Source organism: Zosterops lateralis, assembly GCF_965231275.1.
Source record: "Zosterops lateralis genome assembly, chromosome: 37".
Classification (NCBI taxonomy): Eukaryota; Metazoa; Chordata; class Aves; order Passeriformes; family Zosteropidae; genus Zosterops; species Zosterops lateralis.
In genome coordinates, this window is record NC_139797.1 from 264,845 (window position 1) to 286,465 (window position 21,621).

The 21,621-nt window shown below is 51.7% G+C and overlaps 2 protein-coding genes across 3 annotated transcripts; both read left to right on the top strand.

Annotated features, from left to right (window-relative positions):
* Positions 1-184: 184 nt before the first annotated feature.
* On the top strand, positions 185-7,377 carry TNNT1 (troponin T1, slow skeletal type). Of its 2 annotated transcripts, XM_083882054.1 has the most exons (11): positions 185-215; positions 440-472; positions 1,242-1,263; positions 1,762-1,822; positions 2,213-2,329; positions 3,025-3,102; positions 3,946-4,056; positions 5,421-5,530; positions 6,269-6,359; positions 6,809-6,849; positions 7,286-7,377. In XM_083882054.1, exons 4-11 carry the CDS (start codon positions 1,766-1,768, stop codon positions 7,326-7,328), a joined length of 648 nt encoding a protein of 215 aa, XP_083738180.1. In that variant the 5' UTR covers positions 185-215; positions 440-472; positions 1,242-1,263; positions 1,762-1,765; the 3' UTR covers positions 7,329-7,377. The 2 variants fall into 2 exon arrangements, with proteins under 2 accessions (XP_083738180.1, XP_083738181.1); XM_083882055.1 differs by lacking the exon at positions 6,809-6,849 and having other exon boundaries at positions 7,290-7,377.
* Positions 7,378-8,248: 871 nt separating this feature from the next.
* On the top strand, positions 8,249-21,510 carry PPP1R12C (protein phosphatase 1 regulatory subunit 12C; the record flags this gene model as incomplete). Its single annotated transcript, XM_083882114.1, has 20 exons — positions 8,249-8,515; positions 9,589-9,719; positions 9,797-9,915; positions 10,636-10,795; positions 11,287-11,431; positions 12,191-12,265; positions 12,787-12,875; positions 13,648-13,804; positions 14,346-14,392; positions 14,496-14,729; positions 15,365-15,421; positions 15,762-15,852; positions 16,413-16,520; positions 16,913-16,956; positions 17,438-17,501; positions 17,990-18,094; positions 18,924-18,974; positions 19,537-19,587; positions 19,707-21,242; positions 21,426-21,510. The coding sequence occupies 19 exons, from the start codon at positions 8,249-8,251 to the stop codon at positions 19,791-19,793; spliced, it is 2,082 nt and encodes a 693-aa protein (XP_083738240.1). The 3' UTR covers positions 19,794-21,242; positions 21,426-21,510.
* Positions 21,511-21,621: the final 111 nt, after the last annotated feature.

Genomic DNA, 21,621 nt, shown 5'->3' on the forward strand with positions numbered 1-21,621 from the left:
CAATTAATTAACGTTAATTAACCCCAATTCTCCTCATTAACCCCTCACTGACTGAGCCCCCCCCAATTAACCCCCCCCGTTAATTAATTTACATAAAAACCCCCAAAGACCCTCCAAAAAAAGGGTCTGGGGGGGGTTAATGAGGGTAATTAATTAATTAATGGCTCGTTAATTATCAGAGGAGGCGCCCGAGGAGGAAGAGGAGGAGGAGGAAGGTGAGGAAGGAAAAAAACCCCAAAAAAATCCCAAAATTTTGGGGTTTTTTTCCCTGAAAATCCCAAAATTGGGGGAAAAACCCTCAAATTTTGGGGATTTCTCCCCAAAAAACCTGAAAATTTGGGGGAAAATTCCAGAATTTGGAGGAGTTTTCCCAAAAAAACCTCAAAATTTGGGGGAATTGCCAAAAAAAAACCCCCAAATTTGTTTTTTTTTCCCACAGCCTCGGAGCCCCCGAAACCTCCTGAGGAGCCGGGTATGAGCCCGCCCCAAAATAACCCAAAATATCCCAAAAATATCCCAAAATTCCCCAAAATCAGCCCAAAATCCCCCCAATTTCTCCCCAAAATCTCCTAAAATATTCCAAAAACCCCCCAAAATCAACCCCAAAATCTCCCAAAACCCCAAAATCACCAAAAAATCCCCCAAAGTCTCCCCAAAATCCCAAAATTTCCCCCAAAACCCCCAAAATTCCCCCCCAAAAATCCCAAATTCCCCCCCAAAAACCCCAAATCTCCTCCCAAACCCCCAAAATTCCCCCCAAAAATCCCAAATTCCCCCCAGACCCCAAATTCACCCCAAAAACCCCAAAATTCCCCCCCAAAAATCCCAAATTCCCCCCAAAACTCCCAAATTTTCCCCCAGACCCCAAAATTCCCCCCCAAAAATCCCAAATTCCCCCCCAGACCCCAAATTCACCCCAAAAACCCCAAAATTCTCCCCTGAATTCAAATTATTCACCCCAAAACACCCAAAATAATCTCGAAAAAAACCCCCCAAATAATCACCCTAAAACCCCCCAAATATTCAGCCCAAAATTCAAAATATTCACCCCAAAACCCTCAAAATTCACCCCAAAAACCCCAAAATTCTGCCCCAAAACTCCCAAATTTTCCATCAGACCCCAAAATTCCTCCCAAAAAACCGCAAATTTCCCCCAAAAAAACCCCCAAATTCCCCCAAAAATCCCAAATTTCCCCCAAAAAAACCCAAATTTCCCCCCTGACCCCATTTTTCCCCCCCAGGAGAGGAACGACCCCGACCCCGGTGAGAGAATTTGAGGATTTTGAAAATTTTGGGCTTTTTTGGGGGAAATTTTTAGTTTTTGGGGGGATTTTGGTGCAATTTGAGGGTTTTTTTGGGGGGATTTTGGGGAGAATTTTGGGGGTTTTTGGTGGTTTTGGGTTTTTTTTTGGGGGGGGATTTATGGGGATATTTTGGGGATTTTTTTTTTTTTTTTTGAGGATTTTGGGGGGATTTTTTTGGTTTTTTTTGGGGGAATTTGGGTTTTTTTTGGGGGGGGGGTTGGGGGTGAATATTTGGGGGTTTTGGGGTGAATTTTTGGGGGTTTTTTTATTATTATTTTGGAGTTTTTTGGGGTGAATAATTTGAATTTTGGGGTAAATTTTGGGGATTTTTTGGGGCGAATTTTTTGGATTTTTGAGTGAATTTTTTGGGTGAATATTTGGGGATTTTCGTGCGAATATTTTGGGTTTTTTGGGGGTGAATAAATTGAATTTTGGGTGTATTTTGGGGCCCCCACAGGCACATGGTTTCCCAACTGGCGCCGCCCAAAATCCCCGAGGGGGAGAGGGTCGACTTTGATGTGAGTTTTGGGGGAAATTTGGGATTTTTTGGGAAAATTTGGGGTTTTTTGGGGAAAATTTGGAGTTTTAGGAGGATAATTTGGGGGGTTTTGGGGCAATTTTGGGTCTGGGGTTTATTTTTGGGTTTATTTTGGTTATTTTTTGGTTTTATTTTGGTTATTTTTGGGCTTCTTTTTGGGTTTTTTTTAATTTATTCAGTTTTTGGAGGATTTTCTTGGGTTTTTTTTTTAAATTATTCAATTTTTGGAGGATTTTTTTAAGTTTTTGGTGGCGTTTTTTGGGTCTATTTTGGTCATTTTTGGTCATTTTTCACCGGGATTTTTTCTGTGATGACCCATTTAATTTTTTTTTCAATTAAATTAACAATATTTTAATTAATTTTGGGGCAGGACATCCACCGAAAGAGGATGGAGAAGGACCTGCTGGAGCTGCAGACCCTCATTGACGCCCATTTCGAGCAGCGGCGCCGCGAGGAGGAGGAACTGCAGGGGCTCATGGAGAGAATCGTGGGTCATTTGGGGCAATTTGGGGCAATTTTTGGGCAATTTGGGGGCTTGGGAAGATTTGGGAATTTTTTGGAATTTTTTAGAATTTTTTTGGAGTTTTTTTGGGCAATTTTTGGGGGTTTTTTTGGGCAATTTTTGGGGTTTTTTTTGGGCAATTTTTGAGGGTTTTTTTGGCAATTTTTGGGGGTTTTTTTATAATTTTCGGGTTTTTTTGAGGTGATTTTAGGGCAAATTTTGTGCTTTTTTGAGGGAGATTTTTGGAATTTTTTTTTTTTTTTGTGATTTCAGGTGATTTTGGGGCGATTTTGGAATTTTTTGGAAATTTTTTTTTAATTTTCAGGGGGTTTTTTGTGGCAATTTTTGGGGTTTTTTTCTGGGGTAATTTTCAGGTTTTTTTGAGGTGATTTTGAGGCAATTTTTCATTTTCGGGGGATAATTTTAGGGGGGTTTTTTTGGGTGATTTTTAGTTTTTTTGGGGGGCAATTTCAGGTGATGAATTTTTGGGATTTTTTGGGTGGTTTTGGGGGTGGTTTTGGTGGATTTGGGGCTGTTTGGGGGTGGTTTTGGGGATTTTTTTGGTGGATTTGGGGTGGTTTTTGGGATTTTGGGGCTGTTTTGGGGTGGTTTTGGGGGGATTTTTGGGGGTTTTGGGGTGTTTTTTGTGGATTTTTGGTCCCTCACTCCCCCTGTCCCAGGAGCGCCGTCGGGCCGAGCGCAACGAGCAGCTGAGGAACAGAACAGAGAAAGAGAGAGAGAGACAGGCCAGGCTGGCGGTGAGAGAGCCCCAAAACACCCCAAAAACAGCCCAAAATCCACCCCAAAAATACCCCAAAAACTGCCCAAAACCTGCCCAAAATAAACCCCAAAAACACCCCAAAATCATCGCAAAATCACCCCAAAATAAACTCTAAAATCATCCCAAAATCATCCCCAAAATCAACCCCAAAATCATCCCAAAACTGCCCAAAATCAACCCCAAAATCACCCCAAAAACTGCCCAAAATCCTCCTCAAAAATACCCCAAAATTCACCCCAAAATCGTCCCCAAAATCACCCCCAAAACATCTCAAAATCCTCCTCAAAAATACCCCAAAATTCACCCCAAAATCGTCCCCAAAAACACCCCCAAAACATCTCAAAATCCTCCCCAAATCCACCCAAAATCACCCCAAAATCCTCCCCAAAACCACCCCCAAAAACTGCCAAAAATAAACCCCAAAACATCCCCAAAATAAATCCCAAAATCACCCCAAAATAAACCCCCAAATCCACCCCCAAATCATCCCAAAATTCACCCCAAAATCACCCCAAAATCATCCTCAAAACCACCCCCAAATCATCCCAAAATTCACCCCAAAATCATCCTGAAAACATCCCCAAAAACGTCCCCAAAACCAGCCCCAAAACACCCCAAAATTTACCCAAATTTCACCCCAAAATCCACCCCAAATCCCCCCAAATCCACCCCAAAATTCCCCCAAATCCACCCCAAAATTCCCCCAAATCCCCCCAAATTCCCCCAAATCTCCCCCAAACCCTCCAAATTTCCCCCAAATCTCCCCAATTTCTCCCAAATCCCCCCAAATTTCTCCCCAAATCCCCCCAAACCCCCGCAGGAGGAGAAGCTGCGGAAGGAGGAGGAGGAGGCCAAGAAAAGGGCCGAGGACGACGCCAAGAAGAAGAAGGTCCTGTCGGCCATGCCCCACTTCGGGGGGTACCTGGCCAAGGTGGGGCCACAGAGACACCCCATAGAAACCCCAGAGACCCCATAGAAACCCCATAGAAACCCCACAGACCCCATGGGGACCCCATAAACCCCATAGATCCCATAGAAAAGAAGGTCCTGTCGGCCATGCCCCACTTCGGGGGGTACCTGGCCAAGGTGGGGCCACAGAGACCCCAGAGAAACCCCAGAGACCCCATAGAAACCCCATAGACCCCATAGAAACCCCATAGAAACCCCAGAGATCCCATAGAACCCATAGAAATCCCATAGAACCCATAGAAACCCCATAGAAACCCATAGAAACCCCATAGAAACCCCATAGAACCCATAAACCCCATAGAAAAGAAGGTCCTGTCGGCCATGCCCCACTTCGGGGGGTACCTGGCCAAGGTGGGGCCCCACAGACCCCATAGAAACCCCAGAGACCCCATAGAAACCCCATAGAAATCCCATAGAACCCATAGGAACCCCAGAGATCCTGTAGAGACCCCACAGATCCCATAGAACCCATAGGAACTCCATATATCCCGTAGAAACCCCATAGAAACCCCACAGAACCCATAAAAACCCCATAGAAGCCATGGGGACCCCAAAGACCCCAGAGAAACCCCAGAGATCCCATAGAAACCCCATAGAACCCATTAAACCCCATAGAAACCCCAGAGATCCCATTAAACCCCATAGAAACCCCAAAGGTCCCATAGAAACCCCATAGAACCCATAGGAACCCCATAGAACCCATGAGGACCCCATAGAAATCCCATAGAACTCATAAAAAACCCCACAGACCCCATAGAAACCCCATAAAAACCCCATAGAACCCATAAGAACCCCATATACCCCATAGAAACCCCATAGAAACCCCATAGAAACCCCATAGAACCCATAGAGACACCATAAATCCCATAGAAACCCCATAGAAACCCCATAGAAACCCCATAGAAATCCCATAGAACTCATAAAAACCCCACAGACCCCATAGAAACCCCAGAGGCCCCATAGGGACCCCAGAGATCCCATAGGGACCCACAGATCCCAAATCCGCCCCCAAATTCACCCCAAACTGCCCCAAATCCACCCGAATTCCCCCCAAATCCCCCCTGAAACCCCCAAATCTCCCAGAATTCCCCCCAAAATCCCTCCAAATTCACCCCAAATCCCCCCTGGGACCCCCCAAATCCTCTCTAGGACCCCCAAAACCCCCAAATTCTTCCCAAAATCCCCCAAATTTACCCCAAATCCTCCCCAAATTCACCTCAAATCCCCCAAATTCACCTCAAATCCCCTCTTGGACCCCCAACCCCCCCCCTGAGACCCCTAAATTCCCCAAATTCCCCCCAAAATCCCCCCAAATCCCCCCCCCAGGCGGAGCAGCGGCGGGGCCGGCGCCAGACGGGCCGAGAGACCAAACTGCGGGTCCTGGCCGAGCGCAAGAGGCCCCTGGACATCGAGGGGCTCCGCGAGGACGGGCTCAGGTGGGGCCAAAAATGTCCTAAAATGTCCCAAATTCAGCCCAAAATCCAGCCCAAAATCCTCACAAAAATCCGTCCCAAAATATCCCAAAAATAGCCCAAAATGTCCCAAATTCATCACAAAATCCGTCCCAAAATTCTCAAAAAAATCTGTCCCAAAATATCCCAAAATCCATCCTAAAACCAGCCCAAAAACCACCCCAAAATCCTCACAAAAATCTGTCCCAAAATATCCCAAAATATCCTAAATCCACCCCAAAATTCACCCCAAAATTAATCCCAGAAACATCCCAAAAATCCACCCAAAAATCCCTCCCAAAATATCCCAAAATCCATCCTAAAACCAGCCCAAACCCACCCCAAAATCCTCACAAAAATCTGCCCAAAATATCCCAAATTCATTCCAAAATCCAGCCCCAAAACAGCCCCAAAATTCCACCCAAAATACCTCAGAAAAAAACCCAAAATCCTCACAAAAATCCCTCCCAAAATATCCCAAGATTTGCCCTAAAACGACCCAAAAATCCATCCCAAATCCCCCAAAATCCCAAAATCCCAAAATCTCCCCAAAAATTTCCTGAAATCCCCCAAAATCCCCCAAAATGTCCTCAAATCCCCCCCAAAAAAGCCCCAAAATCCCCAAATTTCCCCCCAAAATCCCCAAATTTCCCCCCAAAATCCCCCAAAAAGTCCCAAAATCCCTGAATTTTCGCCCAAAATCCCGAATTTCCCCCCAAAAAGGGCCAAGGCCAAGGAGCTCCACGACTGGATCCAACAACTCGAGTCGGAGAAATTCGACCTGATGGAGAAACTGCGGCGCCAGCGCTACGAGGTGGGACCCAAAACACCCCAAAACACCCCAAAAATACCCCAAAATACCCCAAAATAACCCAAAATCCTGAATTTGGGAACTCAAAAAATCCCAAAATCCTGAATTTAGGAACCTCAAAATCCCCCAAACCCCCAAAATCCCAAATTTGGGAACCCAAAAAACCCCAAAACAGGAATTTAGGAACCCAAACCCCCCCAAAATCCCAAATTTGGGGTCTCAGGAACCCCAAAAATCCCGAATTTGGGACCCCCAAAAACTGCAGACCCCAAATTTTAGGGCTCCCCATCCCAAATTTTGTTTGTTTTTTAAATTTTGGGACCTTCCTGTCCAAATTTTTGAGGTTTTGGGGTTTTTTGGGGGGTTTTTTGGGTGTTTTGGGGCTTTTCATCCCAAATTTTGGGATTTTTTTGGGGGGGGTCCCGAATTCTGACCCCTCCCCTCCCCCCCAGATCAACGTTCTCTACAACCGGATCAGCCACGCCCAGAAATTGTAAATTTTGGGGGATTTGGGGCTTTTTGGGGGGATTTGAGGGAAATTTGGGGGTTTTGGGGGAGATTTGGGCATTTTGGGGAGGGTTTGGGGTTTTTTGAGGTGGTGTTTGGTATTTTAGGGGAATTTTGGGTATTTTTGGCAGATATTTTGTGGGGAATTTTGAGGTTTCGGGGGAAATTTTGGGATTTTTTGGGTGAAATTTTGGGTTTTTTGGGTGAAATTCGGGTGTTTTTTGGGGAAAACTTTGGGGGTTTTGGGGGTGAATTTTTGGGTATTTTGGGTGAGAATTTTGGGGTTTTTTGGGGGAAAAATTTGGGGGTTTTGGGGGGAATTTTTGAGTATTTTGGGTGAGAATTTTGGGGGTTTTTTTGGTGAATTTTGGGTGTTTTGGGTCTTGGGGGCTCTGACACCCCCCCCCGCCCCTCCCCCACAGCAAGAAGGTGGCCAAGGGCCGCGTGGGCGGGCGCTGGAAGTGACCCCGCCCCCTCTGACGTCACGGCAAATAAACCATTACGTCATCGCAAAACCCATTACGTCACCGCGGCTTTTAATCTCCCATCACCCCCCGCGCGCCGGCACAACAGAGACCACGCCCCCTCAGTCATGACCACGCCCCCTCACTCATGGCCACGCCCACTCACTCATGGCCACGCCCCATTCATCCTTGGACACGCCCCTCAGTCTTGGTCTCGCCTTTGACCACGCCCCCTCATTTGTAGCCACGCCCCCTCGTTACTGGCCACGCCCCCCGCTGATTTGGGATTTTTCGGGTTTTCGCGGCGGATTTTAGGTGATTTTTTGAGGATTTTGGGGCTTTTTAGGGTGTTTTGAGGAGACTTTGATGTTTTTTCGGGATCCCGAGGCAATTCCGGGGGAGATTTTGGGGTTTTTCAAGGGAATTTTGGTGGTTTTGAGAGGATTTGGGGTGTTTTGAGGAGGTTTGGGCGGGTTTTGAGGGGGAGTTTGCAATTTTTGGGGGGGATTTGGGTTTTTTAGAGGATTTTATGGGTTTTTTTGAGGATTTTAGGGTTTTTTGGAGGATTTTAGGGGTTTGGGGGGATTTCGGCGTTTTTTAAGGGGAATTTGGGGTTTTTTTTGTGGATCATGAGGTGCTCGAGGGGGATTTTGGGTGTTTTTTGAAGGGATTTTGGGTTTTTTGGGAGGATTCTGGGGTTTTTCGGGAAGATTTTGGGGTTTTTTGGGACGATTTCGTCGTTTTTCGCGGCCGCTCCCTCAGGCGCCCAAACCCCGTGACGTCACCCCCTCACGAACCCCATGACGTCACCTCCGCCCTGCCCCGGCTCCCATCGTCCCCCGCGCGCCGTTGCCATGCCGACCCCGCCCCCGCGGTTCCGGCCCCGCCCGCCCCGCTCCAGGCGGCGGCGGCGGCCCCGCGATGGCGGCGGCGGCGGCGGCGGCGGCGGCCCGGGAGCGGCGGCGGGAGCAGCTGCGGCGCTGGGAGGAGGCGGCGGCGGCCGCTCCGTGTCCCCGGGACGCGCCGCCGAGGCCGCCGCGGGTCCGCTTCGAGCGGCAGGCCGAGTTCCGCGCCGTGTGCGCAGGCGCCGAGCTGGCCGAGGCCCGCGCCATGGTGGCGGCGCCTGAGGGCGGCGGGCGCGCGCTGCTGGGCGGGGCCAACGCCGACGGCATCAGCGCGCTGCACCAGGTGGGCGGGGCTAAGGGAAAAGGGCGGGAATCTGTGCTGCAATGGTGGGCGGGGCCTCGGGAAAAGGGGCGGGAATCAATGGGCTGCACCGGGTGGGCGGGGTTTGGGGAAAAGGGGGCGGGGCTTGGGAAATAGGTGGGAATCATTGTGCTGCAGCAGGTGGGCGGGGCTTGGGGAAATAGGCGGGACACAATGGGCTGCGCCAGGTGGGCGGAGTTTGTAGGAAGAGGCGGGGCTTTGAGAAAGAGGCGTGGTCGTATCTGGCAAAATCAGCGTGCTCCACCAACTGGGTGGGGCTTGGGGAGAGTGGGAGGAGTCTGGAGAAGGGGGCGTGGTTTAGGAAAAGGGTGGGGTTAGTACTGACTGTGCTGTGCCAGATGGGTGGGGCTTGGGGAGAATGGGAGGGGCCTGGAGAAGGGGGCGTGGTTACATTAATATAATGTGGGTGGGGATATTTTAAAAGAGGGGGGGTTTGGGTAGTAGGCGTGGCTTAAAGCAAAGGGGTGTGGTACCTTTAAGGGGCGGGGTCTGAAGGGGGCGTGGTTTTGCCAGGGATTGTGAGAAGAGGTTAAATGTGAGTGGGCGGGGTCAGTGTGGAAAGGGTGTGGCCTGAGATGTCTGTGGGCGTGGCTTCTGCATGATTGACAGCACTAATGGAAGTGGGCGTGGCCAGCAGATGCAGGGATGGGGTGTGAGAAGAGTGGGAGGAGCTTGAGATTGAGTGGGCGGAGCTTGGAGGGATCTTAATGTGGTCCCTGGGGAGGTCTGGGGGTCCCTGGGGTGTCCCCAAGGGGGTCCTTGATGTCCCCAGGAGTGTCCCCAGCCCTATCCTGGTGTCCCAGGTGTCCCCAATTCTGTCCCAGGTGTCCCCAATTCTGTCCCAGGTGTCCCCAGGGCTGTCCCAGGTGTCCCCAATGTCCCCAACCCTGTCCCCAGGCCTGCATTGATGAGAACATAGAAGTTGTGCAGTTCCTGGTGGAGTCTGGGGGTGTCCCCAGGGGTGTCCCCAATGTCCATGCGGGTGTCCCAGGTGTCCCCAGAGGTGTCTCTGATGTCCCCAACCCTGTCCCCAGGCGTGTATTGACGAGAACATGGAGGTGGTGCAGTTCCTGGTGGAGAGCGGCGCCGACGTCAACCAGGCCGACAACGAGGGCTGGACCCCCCTGCACGTGGCTGCCGCCTGTGGCTGCCGCCAGATCGCACAGTGAGGGCCCCAAACACCCCAAAACACCCCAAACTCACCTGTGCTCACCTGTAACTCACCTGTGCCCACCTGTGCAGGTACCTGCTGGAGCACGGGGCGGACGCTGCCGCCGTCACCAGTGACCTGGAGCTGCCCCTGGAGGTGGCCGAGGACGAGGCCCTGGAGGAGCTGCTGAGGGCGGAGCTCAACAGGAGAGGTGGGCGGGGCTTGTCTGGGGTGGGCGGGGCTTGTCTGGGGTGGGCGGGGCTTAGCTGGGGTGGGCGGGGCCTCTAAAAGGTGAGAGGGGCTTCTGAGGGGTGTGTGCGGACTCTGTCCAGGTGTGCTCAGGTGTGCTCAGGTGTGTCCAGGTGTGCTCAGGTGTGTCCAGGTGTGGTCAGGGCATGTCCAGGTGTGTCCAGGTGTGGTCAGGGCATGTCCAGGTGTGCTCAGGGTGTGTCCAGGTGTGGTCAGAGCATGCCCAGGTGTGTCCAGGTGTGGTCAGGGCATGTCCAGGTGTGCTCAGAACATGTCCAGGCATGTCCAGGGTTAGTCAGGGCATGTCCAGGTGTGCTCAGGTGTACTCAGGGTGTGTCCCAGGTGTATCTCAGGTGTCCCCAGGTGTGCCCAGGTGTCCCCAGGTGTGCTCATGTGTATCTCAGGTGTGTTTAGGATGTCCCCAGGTGTACTTCAGGTGTCCCCAGGTGTATCCCAGGTGTACCCAGGTGTGTCACCTGTCCCCAGGTGTGGATATCTCGGCAGCCAAGAGGGCAGAGGAGGACAGGACGCTCAGGGACACGCGGCCCTGGCTGTGCCCAGGTGTCCCCAGGTGTCCCCAGGTGTATCTCAGGTGTCCCCAGGTGTCCCCAAGTGTATCTCAGGTGTCCCCAGGTGTCCCCAGGTGTCCCCAGGTGTGCTCAGGTGTGTCACCTGTCCCCAGGTGTGGATATCTCGGCGGCTAAGAGGGCAGAGGAGGACAGGATGCTCAGGGACACGCGGCTCTGGTTGGACTCGGGGCAGCTCCGGGACTGTCCCCACCCGGCCACCGGCGCCAGCGCTCTGCACGTGGCGGCCGCCAAGGGCTACATCGAGGTCATGAGGTCAGATTTGGGGAGAATTTGGGCATTTTGGGGTCTTTGGGAAATTTTGGGGATTTTTTGGGATTTTTTTAGATTTTTTTTAGATTTTTTTTGGGATTTTTTAGGATTTTTTTGCAATTTGTTAAGATTTTTGGGGGATTTTTTTGGGATTTTTTTAGGCGATTCAGAGATTTTTGTGGCGGTAGTTTGGGGGAATTTGGGAGATTTTTTTGGGGATTTTTTTTGAGGATTATGGGGGGATATTGGGATTTTTTGGGGTTTTTTGGGGATTTGGGGGGGGATTTTTCTGACTGAATAAAAGTGGGATTTTAACTAAATAAAAAATGGGATTTTAACCCAACAAAAATGAGATTTTAACGGGATAAAAAATGGGATTTTGACTGAACAAAAAATCGGATTTTAACGGAATAAAAACTTCTTTTTGCATTTTAACCAAACCAATTGGATTTTGACCTAATAAATTAATTTTTTTGGATATTTTTCCCCCCCAGGCTGCTCCTGGCCGCAGGTTACGACCCCGACGTGCGGGACAAGGACGGCTGGACCCCCCTGCACGCGGCCGCCCACTGGGGGGTGGAGGAGGCCTGCCGGCTCCTGGCCGAGCATCTCTGTGACATGAGCCCTCAGAATAACGTGGTAAATAATTATTTTTGGGGTTTTTTTATTATTATTATTTTTGGGGAATTTTTTGGGATTTTTTTGGGATCTTTTTGGGATTTTTGGATATTTTTTTGGTAATTTTTTAGAATTTTTTTTGGATTTTTTTTTTTTGGGGGGGGGATTTTTGGGGTATTTTCTTGGACTTTTTGGGGTTTTTTTGTATTTTTTGGTTTTTTTTCGGGGGATATTTTGGGATTTTTATTTTGATTTTTCAGGGCATTCGAGGATTTTTTTTTGGTGGGAATTTGGGAGATTTTTTGGGGATTTTTTGGGGATTTTGGGGGCTCTTTTGGGATTTTTTGGTTTTTTTTTTTTTTGAGGATTTTTTGAGGATTTTTGGGGATTTTTGGGATTTTTTTTTAGGATTTTTGGGGATTTTTTTGGTTATTTTTGGGGGGATTCTTTGGGGATTTTTTTGAGGATTTTAGACAGAGTTTTTGGGATTTTTTGGGATTTTTTGTTGGCATTTTTGGGGATTTTTTTGGGGATTTTTGGGGGAATATTTTTTATTTTTGGGGGATTTTTGGGGAGGATTTTTTTTGGGATTTTGGGAGGTTTTGGGGCAATTTGAGGGGATTTCTGGGGAATTTTGGGTGGGTTTTTAGGCAGTTTTGGGTGTTCTGGGTATTTTTGGGGTGATTTTGGGGGTATTTTGGGGTATTTTTGGGGTATTTTGGGGTGTTTTTGGGTGTTTTTGGGCTGTTTTGGGCGGGGGTCCCACGGTGTCCCCCCCAGGGGCAGCGTCCCTGTGATTTGGCCGACGAGGAGACCCTTCCCCTGCTGGAGGAGCTGCAGCGGCGCCAGCACCACGTGAGACCCCCAAAACCTCCCCAAAATATCCCAAAATCACCCCAAAAATCACCCCAAAATCCCCCAAAAATGTCCCCAAAAGTATCCCCAAAATCAGCCCAAAAATATCCCCAAAATCACCCCAAAAAATCCCCAAAAATATCCCAAAATACCTCCCCAAAATCACCCCAAAAATATCCCAAAATCAGCCCAAAAACATCCCAAAGACGTCCCCAAAAATATCCCCAAAACCTCCCCAAAATCCCCCCAAAATCCCCCAAAAATCTCCCCAAATTCACCCCAAAAAAACCACAAAATCCACCCCAAAAAATCACCCCAAAATCACCCAAATCTCCCCCAAAACCCAAAATCTCCCCAAAATCCCCAATCCCCCCCAGGACCCCCCAAATCCCCCCCAAATTTCCCCAAACCCCCCAAACCCTCCCCCAAAACCCCAAATCCCCCCCAGGACCCCCCAAGTCCCCAAATTTTGGTGTTTTTTTTGTGGGGAGGGGGTGTCCTGACGGCCCCTCCCCCCTCAGCTCCGCAGGCAGAAGGACCCCGGGGCCCCTCCCCCACCCCCCGAGCCCGACGGAGCCCCCCAGACCCCGGGGGGGGGCAGGACCAGGAGGTGAGACCCCAAAACACCCAAAACCCCTAAAAATAACCCAAAAATAACCCAAAATTACCCCCAAAATACCCAAAAATAACCCAAAAATACCCAAAAAACACCCCCCAAAACTCAGGGGGGCAGGACCAGGAGGTGAGACCCCAAAATCCCAAAAATAACCCCAAAATTACCCCAAAACACCCAAAATAAACAAAAAAACACCAAAAATTACACCAAAAAACCCAAAATACCCCCAAAATCCCCATTTTCCCCTTTAAAATCCCCATTTTTTTGCCCAAAATCCCCATTTTTCCACCCAAAATCACAGAACTTTTTTCTGAGGTTTCCATTTTTACCCAAAATCCCCATTTTCCCCAAAAAAATCCTCATTTTTCCTCCTAAAATCCCCATTTTTTCACCCAAAACCCCAGAATTTTTTCCCTTTTTGCCCAAATTCTATATTTTCCCCCAGGATCTCCATGTCCTGCCACATCCTCCCCCTTTTTTCTCTCTAAACTCCCCATTTTTTGTTCTAAAATCCCCATTTTTTTGCCTAAAATTACCATTTTTTCACCCAAAATAATTAAATTTTTTCCCTTTTTGTCCAAATTCTGTATTTTTTCCCCAGGATCTCGGTGTCCCGGCGCAACTCCCCCCAAAAATCCCCATTTTTCCTCCTAAAATCCCCATTTTTTGCTCTAAAATCCCCATTTTTTTTCCTAAAATCCCCATTTTTTCACCCAAAGTAATTAAATTTTTTCTATTTTGCCCAAATTGTGTATTTTTTCCCCAGGATCTCGGTGTCCCGGCGCAGCTCCCGGGAGAAGCTGCAGCTGCTCCAGGCCCGGGAGAGGGTGGGGGAGGGGCTGCCCCCCCCCCTGAGCCCCCCGGGGGGGGAGGGGCCCCCGAGAGCGACCAGAGCGACGAGGGGGAGGGGGAGACCCCCCAGGGTGAGAGAAAATTGGGGGGGAAAAATGGGGATTTTGGGGAAAAAATGGAGGTTTTGGGAAAAAATTGGGATTTTTTTGGGAAAAAAATTGGATTTTTTTGGAAAAAATAAGGGATTTTTTTTTGGAAAAATGGATTTTTGGGAAAATTTTGGGGGTTTTGGGGGGGAAAAAAGGAGATTTTGGGTGGAAAAGAGATTTTTTTGGGGGGAATGGGGATTTTTGGGGATTATTTTGGGGGGATTTTTTGGGGGATTTTTAGGGGAATTTTGGGGAATTTTTGGGGGGATTTTTGGGAGATTTTTGGGGGGATTTTTAGGGATTTTTTAGGGGGATTTTTGGGGAAAATTTTGGGGAAATTTTTGGATTTTGGAGGGGAATTTTGGGGATTTTTGGGAGATTTTTTGGGGATTTTTTTGGGAATTTTTAGGGAAATTTTGGGGAGTTTGGGGGGAATTTTTGGGTTGTGGGCGTGTCCCCAGAGGGGGCGGGGCTTATGATTTGTGATTTATGATTTGTGATTTATCTCTGACCCCTCCCCCAGCCCCCCCCGAGGCTCCGCCCCCCAACGGCCCCTCCCCCGCACTGCCGGTAAGGCCCCTCCCCCTCCCCTCCATATTTGGGCAAAGGGGCGTGGCCCGAGCTCGGCCCCGCCCCCACGGCCCCCCCAGCCCCCCCCCGGGGCTCTCTGCAGGTCCGGCTCTCTGGGGGCGTGGCCAGCGCAGGCCCCGCCCCCCGCCCGGGACACGCCCCCCGTGCGCCGCTGCTCCTCCTCCCCGCGGCTGCAGGCCCCGCCCACGGTCAGGACACGCCCCTTTGGGCAAAGCCACGCCCCTTTTTGTGTGTTAGACACGCCCACTAAAGCCACGCCCCCTCTGCAGGTGTCGGAGACCCCCGGCCGCCCCTCCCCCACACAGAGACCCCCCAGGTGAGACCGGGGGTGGGGGAGCTGCTTAAAGGGGCGGGGCTTAAAGGGGTGGGGCTTAAAATGGGAGGGGCCTAAATGGGTGGGAATTAAAAAGGGGTGGGGCTTAAATGGGTGGGACAAAAATGGGAGGGGCTTAAAGGGGTGGGGGTTAAATGGGGAGTTAAAGTGGGAGGGGCTTAAAAGGGGTTTAAAGGGAGGGGTCTAAATGGGCAGGGCTTAAGTGGGTTTTGGAAAGGGGAGGGGCTTAAATGGGTGGAGCTTAAATGGGGAGTTAAAGTGGGAGGGGCTTAAAGAGGGTTAAATGGGGGGTCTAAAGAGGAGGGGCTTAAAAGGGGAGGGGCTAAAAGTGGGAGGGGTTAAAGTGGGAGGGGCTTAAATAGGAGAGGCTTGAAGGGGTGGGGCTTAAGTGAGAGGGGCTCTAAAAGGGGAGGGGCTTAAAGTGAGGTGGGTTAAAGGGGGAGGGGCTAAATGGGGAGGGACATAAAGGGGAGGGGTTTAAATGGGTGGGGCTGAAAAGGGGAGGGGCTTAATGCTGAGGGCATTAAATGGGGAGGGGATAAAGGGGAGGGGCTTAAATGGGGTGGGGGTGGGGCTCTAAAAGGGGCGGGGCTGATGCTGTTGCCCCTCCCCCACAGCCCCGCCCCTGCCCCGCCCAGCCCCCCCCGGGACCCGCCCGAGCCGAGGCCGCGCAGGTGAGGCCCCTCCCCCATCCCAAAAAACCCCAAAATTCCCCCCAAAAAATCCCAAAATTCCCCTGGGACCACCCAAAACCTCCCCAAACCTCTGTGGGATCCCCCAAAAATCCCCTTTTCTCCCCCTAAAAATCCCCTTTTTCCCCCCTAAATCCCTTTTTCTCCTCAAAATCCCCATTTTTTTCCCCAAAATCCCCTTTTTCTCCCCAAAATTCTTTTTTTTTCCCCACAAAATCTTTATTTTTCTCCCCAAAATCCCCTTTTTTCTCCCCAAAATCCCCTTTTTTTTCCCCAAATCCCATTTTTTTTTCCCAAAAATCCCCATTTTTTCTCCCCCCAGGCCGTTCCAGCCCCCGGCCCGTGACGAGGAGTCGGAGTCGCAGCGAAAAGCACGGAGTCGCCTCATGAGACAGGCCCGGAGAGCCACGCAGGTGAGGCCTAAAAACACCCCAAATCACCCCAAATAACACCCCAAAATTAACCCAAAATTGCCCCAAAATTACCCCAAAAATCGCTCTAAAGTCACCCCAGAAATCACCTCAAAAAACCACAAAATCACCCCAAAAAATACCCCCAAAAAATCCCAAAATCAACCCAAAGTCACCCCAAAATCACCCCCAAAGTTGCCCCAAAATCAATCCGAAAAATACCCCAAAATCACCCAAAAAACCACCCTGAAAATACCCCAAAATTATCCCAAAATCGCTTTAAAATCACCCAAAAAAACCCCAAATCACCCCCAAAAAACCCAAAATCCTCCCAAAACACCCAAATCACCCCCAAAAACCCACAAAACCCTCCCAAAAATATCCGAAAACCCCCAAAATCCTCCCCAAAAATTCAAAAATCCCCCCAAATTAATTCCCAGATGCCCAAAACTTCCCAAAAAAACCCAAAATGCCCCAAAAATCCCCAAAATCCCCCAAAAAACCCCAAAATCCCCCCCAAAACCCCCTTTTTGTGCCCCCTGGGTGACCCCGGCCCCGCCCAGGGCGTGACCCTGACCGAGCTGAGGGCGGCCGAGCACGGGATTGGCCGAGCCAACGAGGGGCGTGGCCAGGAGCAGCCAATCAGGGACGAGGGGAGGCGGGACCCGCCCGTGAGTGTTTTTGGGGGGAATTTTGGGAAAAAATTTGGGGAAATTTTGGGGAATTTGGGGAAAATTCTGGGATTTTAGGGGGAATTTGGGGAAAATTTGGGGAATTTTGGGGAGGTTTGGGGATTTTGGGGGGATTTTTGGACTTTTGGAGGGGATTTTATGGGGAATTTTCAGTATTTTGGGAATTTTGGGGTCTTGGGGTGTCCTGGAGGGGAATTTGGGGAATTGTTTTGAATTTTGGGGGAATTTTGGGGGGATTTTGGGAGGATTTTGGGATTTTATGATTTTGGGGGGATTTGGGGATTTCACGGAGGAAATTTCGGGGAGATTTTGGGGGTGGGGACCCCCAAATTTCTCCCCTCCCCCAACCTTTGTGCCCCTCCCCCACCCAGGGCTCCGAGAGCGACGGGCCTGAGGACGCCCCTCCCCCACCCAGGTAGAAGGGGGGATTTTGGGGGAATTTTCGGGGATCTGGAGTCATTTTGGAGGGTCTGGGGGGGATTTGGAGGGAATTTTTGGGGAATTTTGGTAATCGGGGGGGGTTTGGGGGGATTTTGGGGATTTTTGGGGGGTCTGGGGGGATTTTGGGAGAATCTGCGGGAATTTTGGTTGGTCTTGGAGAATTTGGGGGGGATTTGGGAGGATTTTGGGTGAATTTGGGGGGATTTTAGGGAATTTCGGGGGATTTGGGAGGGTCTGGGAGAACTCTGGTGGTTTTGGGGTGATTTTGGGGGGGTCCCGGGCGTTTTTTGGGGGGCTCTGGAGGAATTTAGGGTGACCTTAGGTGATTTTGGGGGCTCTGGGCTGTTCTGGGGGGTTCCAGGGGAATTTTTGGGTATTCCAGGGTGATTTTTGGGGTGTCCAGGATGATTTTGGGGATTCTCAACCCTCCCAAACCCCCCTCCCCTCCCCCACAGCCAAACCCCCGCCCCCCCCAACGGGCTCCGCCCACCCCCGGCCCCGCCCTTCGATTATCAACAGGTGAGATTTGGGATTTTGGGGGGAATTTGGGGTATTTTGGGGCCATTCTGGAACATTCCACCCCCCCCCAGCTGTTCCAGGAGCTCTGGGTGGGTTTTTGGGGGGATTTGGGGGGTATTTTGGGGCCATTCTGGAACATTCCACCCCTCCCCAGCTGTTCCAGGAGCTCTGGGTGGGTTTTTGGGGGGATTTGGGGGGTATTTTGGGGCCGTTCTGGAAGGTTCTGTTCCTCCCCAGCTGTTCCAGGGTGGTTTTTGGGGGGGATTTTGGGGTGAATTTGGGGTATTTTGGGGCAGTTCTGGAAGGTTCCATCCCCTCCCCAGCTGTTCCAGGAGCTCTGGGTGGGTTTTTGGGGGGATTTTGGGGTGAATTTTGGGGCAGTTCTGGAACATTCCACCCCGCTCCAGCTGTTCCAGGAGCTCTGGGTGTGTTTTGGGGTGAATTTTGGGATATTTTGGGGCCGTTCTGGAACGTTCCATCCCCCCCAGCTGTTCCAGGAGCTGTGGGAGGAGAACGAGCGGATCCGGGAGCAGCTGCAGGAGGCGGAGCTGGCGCTGACCCAGAGCCGCCTGGAGCTCGAGAGGGTCACACAGGTCAGGGGTCACTCGGGGGTCACTCGGGGTCACTCAGGGGTCACTCAGGTCAGTGGTCTTGTCAGTGGTCACTTGGGGGTCACTCAGGTCAGTGAGCAGTGGGCATTCAGGGGTCACTGGGGTCACCCAGGGGTCACTGAGGGCAGTGGGCAGTGGGCACTCAGGGGTCACTGAGGGGTCACCCAGTGGTCACTCAGTGGTCACTCAGGGTCACTCAGGGGTCACTCAGGTCATTCAGGGGTCACTCGGGTCACTCAGGTCAGTGCTCAGGGGTCAGTGGTCACTCTGTGGTCACTCAGTGGTCACTCAGGTGTCAGTGGTCACTGAGGTGTCAGTGGTCAGTGGTCACTCAGTGGTCACTCAGTGGTCACTCAGGGGTCACTCAGTGGTCACTCAGCTGTCAGTGGTCACTCGGGTCACTCAGCGGTCACTCAGTGGTCACTCAGTGGTCACTGAGGTGTCAGTGGTCAGTGGTCACTCAGCGGTCACTCAGCGGTCACCCAGGGGTCACTCAGCTGTCAGTGGTCACTCAGTGGTCAGTGGTCACTCAGCGGTCACTCAGTGGTCACTCAGTGGTCACTCAGTGGTCAGTGGTCACTCAGCGGTCACTCAGTGGTCACTCAGGTGTCAGTGGTCACTGAGGTGTCAGTGGTCACTCAGCGGTCACTCAGTGGTCACTCAGGGGTCACTCAGTGGTCACTCAGGTGTCGGTGGTCACTGAGGTGTCAGTGGTCAGTGGTCACTCAGTGGTCACTCAGCTGTCAGTGGTCACTCAGGTGTCAGTGGTCACTCAGTGGTCACTCAGTGGTCACTCTCTCTCCCCTCCCAGCGCCAGGAGCGCAGCGCGGAGCGTCCGGCCCGCCTGGAGCTCGAGAGATTCGTGAGTGACCCCAAAAAATCCTCCCCAAACCCTTGAACTGCCCTCCCCGGCCCCCTCAGGGCTCCTCCTGCCGTTTCCCCTCACGGTTCCTCACTTTGCCTCTGTTTCCTCGTCTTTTCTCCCCTCACGTTTCCCGCCCTTTTCTCCCCTCACGTTTTCCCGCCCTTTTCTCCCCTCACGTTTCCCGCCCTTTTCTCCCCTCACGTTTCCCGCCCTTTTCTCCCCTCACGTTTTCCCGCCCTTTTCTCCCCTCACGTTTCCCGCCCTTTTCTCCCCTCACGTTTTCCCGCCCTTTTCTCCCCTCACGTTTCCCGCCTTTTTTTTCCCCTCACGTTTCCCGCCATTTTCTCCCCTCACGTTTCCCGCCATTTTCTCCTCTCATTTCTCTCGATTTTCCCCCCATTTCCTGCTCTTTTCCCCCTCATGTTTCGCTTTTCTCCCCTCACATTTATCCCAATTTTCCCCTCACATATCCCGCTATTTTCCGCTCACGTTTCCCACCATTTTCCCCTCACATTTCCCCCATTTTTCCCCCTCACTCTCCCCCATGGTCCCCCCCCAGGAGCGCCGGGCGCTGGAGCTGAAGGCGGCTGAGCTGGAGGAGGAGCTCAAGGTAAAAACCTCAGGGATCCCCCCACAAATTCCCTCCCCTATCCCCAAATCCCTGAGGGAAAAAAAAGCTTTTTTTGGGGCGATTTTTGGGGTTGATTTGAGGCGATTTTGGGCCGACAGGCTCTCTCGGACCTGCGGGCCGACAACCAGAGGCTGAAGGACGAGAACGCGGCGCTGATCAGGGTCATCAGCAAACTCTCCAAGTGACCCCCAAGGGACCCCCAAGGGACCCCCCCAAGGGACCTGGGACCCTCCAGGACCCTCCAGGGACCCCCCAGGACCCCCGACCCTCCCAAATCCGCCCCCAAATCCGCCATTACTCCTCATATGGGGGCGGAGCCAGGGGCGTGGCCATAAAGGAGTGGGTGGAGCCCGTGCCAAGGGGGCGTGGCCAAAGCTGGCGGGAAAAGGGGGCGGAGCCGATGTCGTTGCACTGAGGTGGAAGCTGCCAAAAGGGGGCGTGGCCAAAATAATGGGGCGTGGTCTGTTGAGTGCCAGGCCCTGCCCCCCCCCTCCCCGCATGCCAATCATGTGCAGTTCATCCAATCAGATCATGGGGGCGGGGCCTCCTCAAGCCCCGCCTCATTCTGCCAACCCCGCCCTTCTCTCCACGTGAATATTTTTGTGAAAAAAAATTAAAATAATATTAATAATAATAATAAAAAGGGAAAAATGTGGGGGAGGGTATCACCAGATGTGATTATTCTTTTTTTTTTTTTAATATAAATATATTTGTAGAGATCTGTGGGTACAAATTCCCCTCCCCCACCCCAAACCCCGCCCCCTCCCCCAACCCCACCCACCCATCATTTCAACCCCATTTAAATTTTTTTTTTTTTTTTTTTTTTTTTTTTTGTATTTTTCTTTATTCTGTCCAAAAAAAACCTTATTAAAAAAGAGAGAGAAAAGGTTGGGGAGGGGGGAGGAAGGAAGTTAAAATAAAAAAGGGGAGGGGGAGAGGGGGGGAGGGGCGACTTTTACCTGCAAAGAGACGTTGTTGGGGGTGGGGGGAGGGGTAAAAAAAAAAAGGGGCGGGGGGAGAGGGGGGGGGACGGGGTGTAAATAAATTAAATACGAACCAAAAAAATTTGGGGGAAGATTCGGAGATTTGAGCAGCGCAAAGACCCAGGACGGGAGGAGGAGGAGCAGGAGGAGGAGGAGGAGGAGGAAGAGCAGCGATGGCGGCCGAGGCTCCCCGAGCTGTGGGGCGCAGGGGGAGCCCCCCAGAGTCCGGCAAATGTGGGGCAGCATTGGGGGCTCCCCCGTGCTCTGTGGGTTTGTATTTTTGGGGAGGGGGTTTTGTGTTTCTCTCCTCTGGCTGTGGGGCAGGGGAGCAGCAGAGCTCGGAGGTCTCTCCGTGGGTCTCTCCGTCCTCCGTGGGGCGGGCGGGGGGTCTCCCAATCCTCTCTCTCCCTCTTTGTGTCTCTTTTCTCTCTCCGTGGGGTGGGGGGACGACAACCTCGGCAGCAGGAGAAGAGAGAAACTGAGGCACGGTTAAAAAACGGGGGGGGAAGAGCCTTTCCTCGGCACGGGCTCTGCCCCACAGATCCCACCCCAAATCCCCTCCTGGGGGCTGCTGGGGGGGTGAGAGGGGTTCATGGGGCAGATCCAGCCCCACAGATCAGTCCTCCACCCCGAATTGTGGTTATGGGGCAGGTCCAGGCCCCACAGGGGGTGGTTATGGGGCAGATCCAGGCCCCACAGATCAATCCATCCCAAATTGTGGTTATGGGGCAGGTCCAGGCCCCACAGAACAGTCCCCCACCCCAAGAGGTGGGTATGAGGCAGATCCAGCCCCACAAGTTGTTCCCCCCACCCCAAATTATGGTTATGGGGCAGCTCCAGGCCCCATAGGTCAGTCACCCACCCCCAGAGGTGCTTATGGGGCAGCAGCAGCAGCTGTGGGGCAGACCCAGGCCCCACATGTCACCCTCTCCTCACCCCCAGAGGTGGTTGTGGGGCAGCTCCAGCCCCACAAGTTGTTCTGCCACCCCAAAGGTGTTTACATGGCAGCTCCAGCCCCACAGGAGGTGGT

Bases quoted from the DNA above. Each gene is read 5' to 3' on its own strand.
- TNNT1 (XM_083882054.1), top strand. From the start codon at position 1,766: ATGGTTTCCCAACTGGCGCCGCCCAAAATCCCCGAGGGGGAGAGGGTC. The intron at 2,330-3,024 runs GTGGGTCATTTG...CCCCTGTCCCAG, and splicing joins AGGGGCTCATGGAGAGAATC to GAGCGCCGTCGGGCCGAGCG. The intron at 3,103-3,945 runs GTGAGAGAGCCC...AAACCCCCGCAG, and splicing joins AGAGACAGGCCAGGCTGGCG to GAGGAGAAGCTGCGGAAGGA.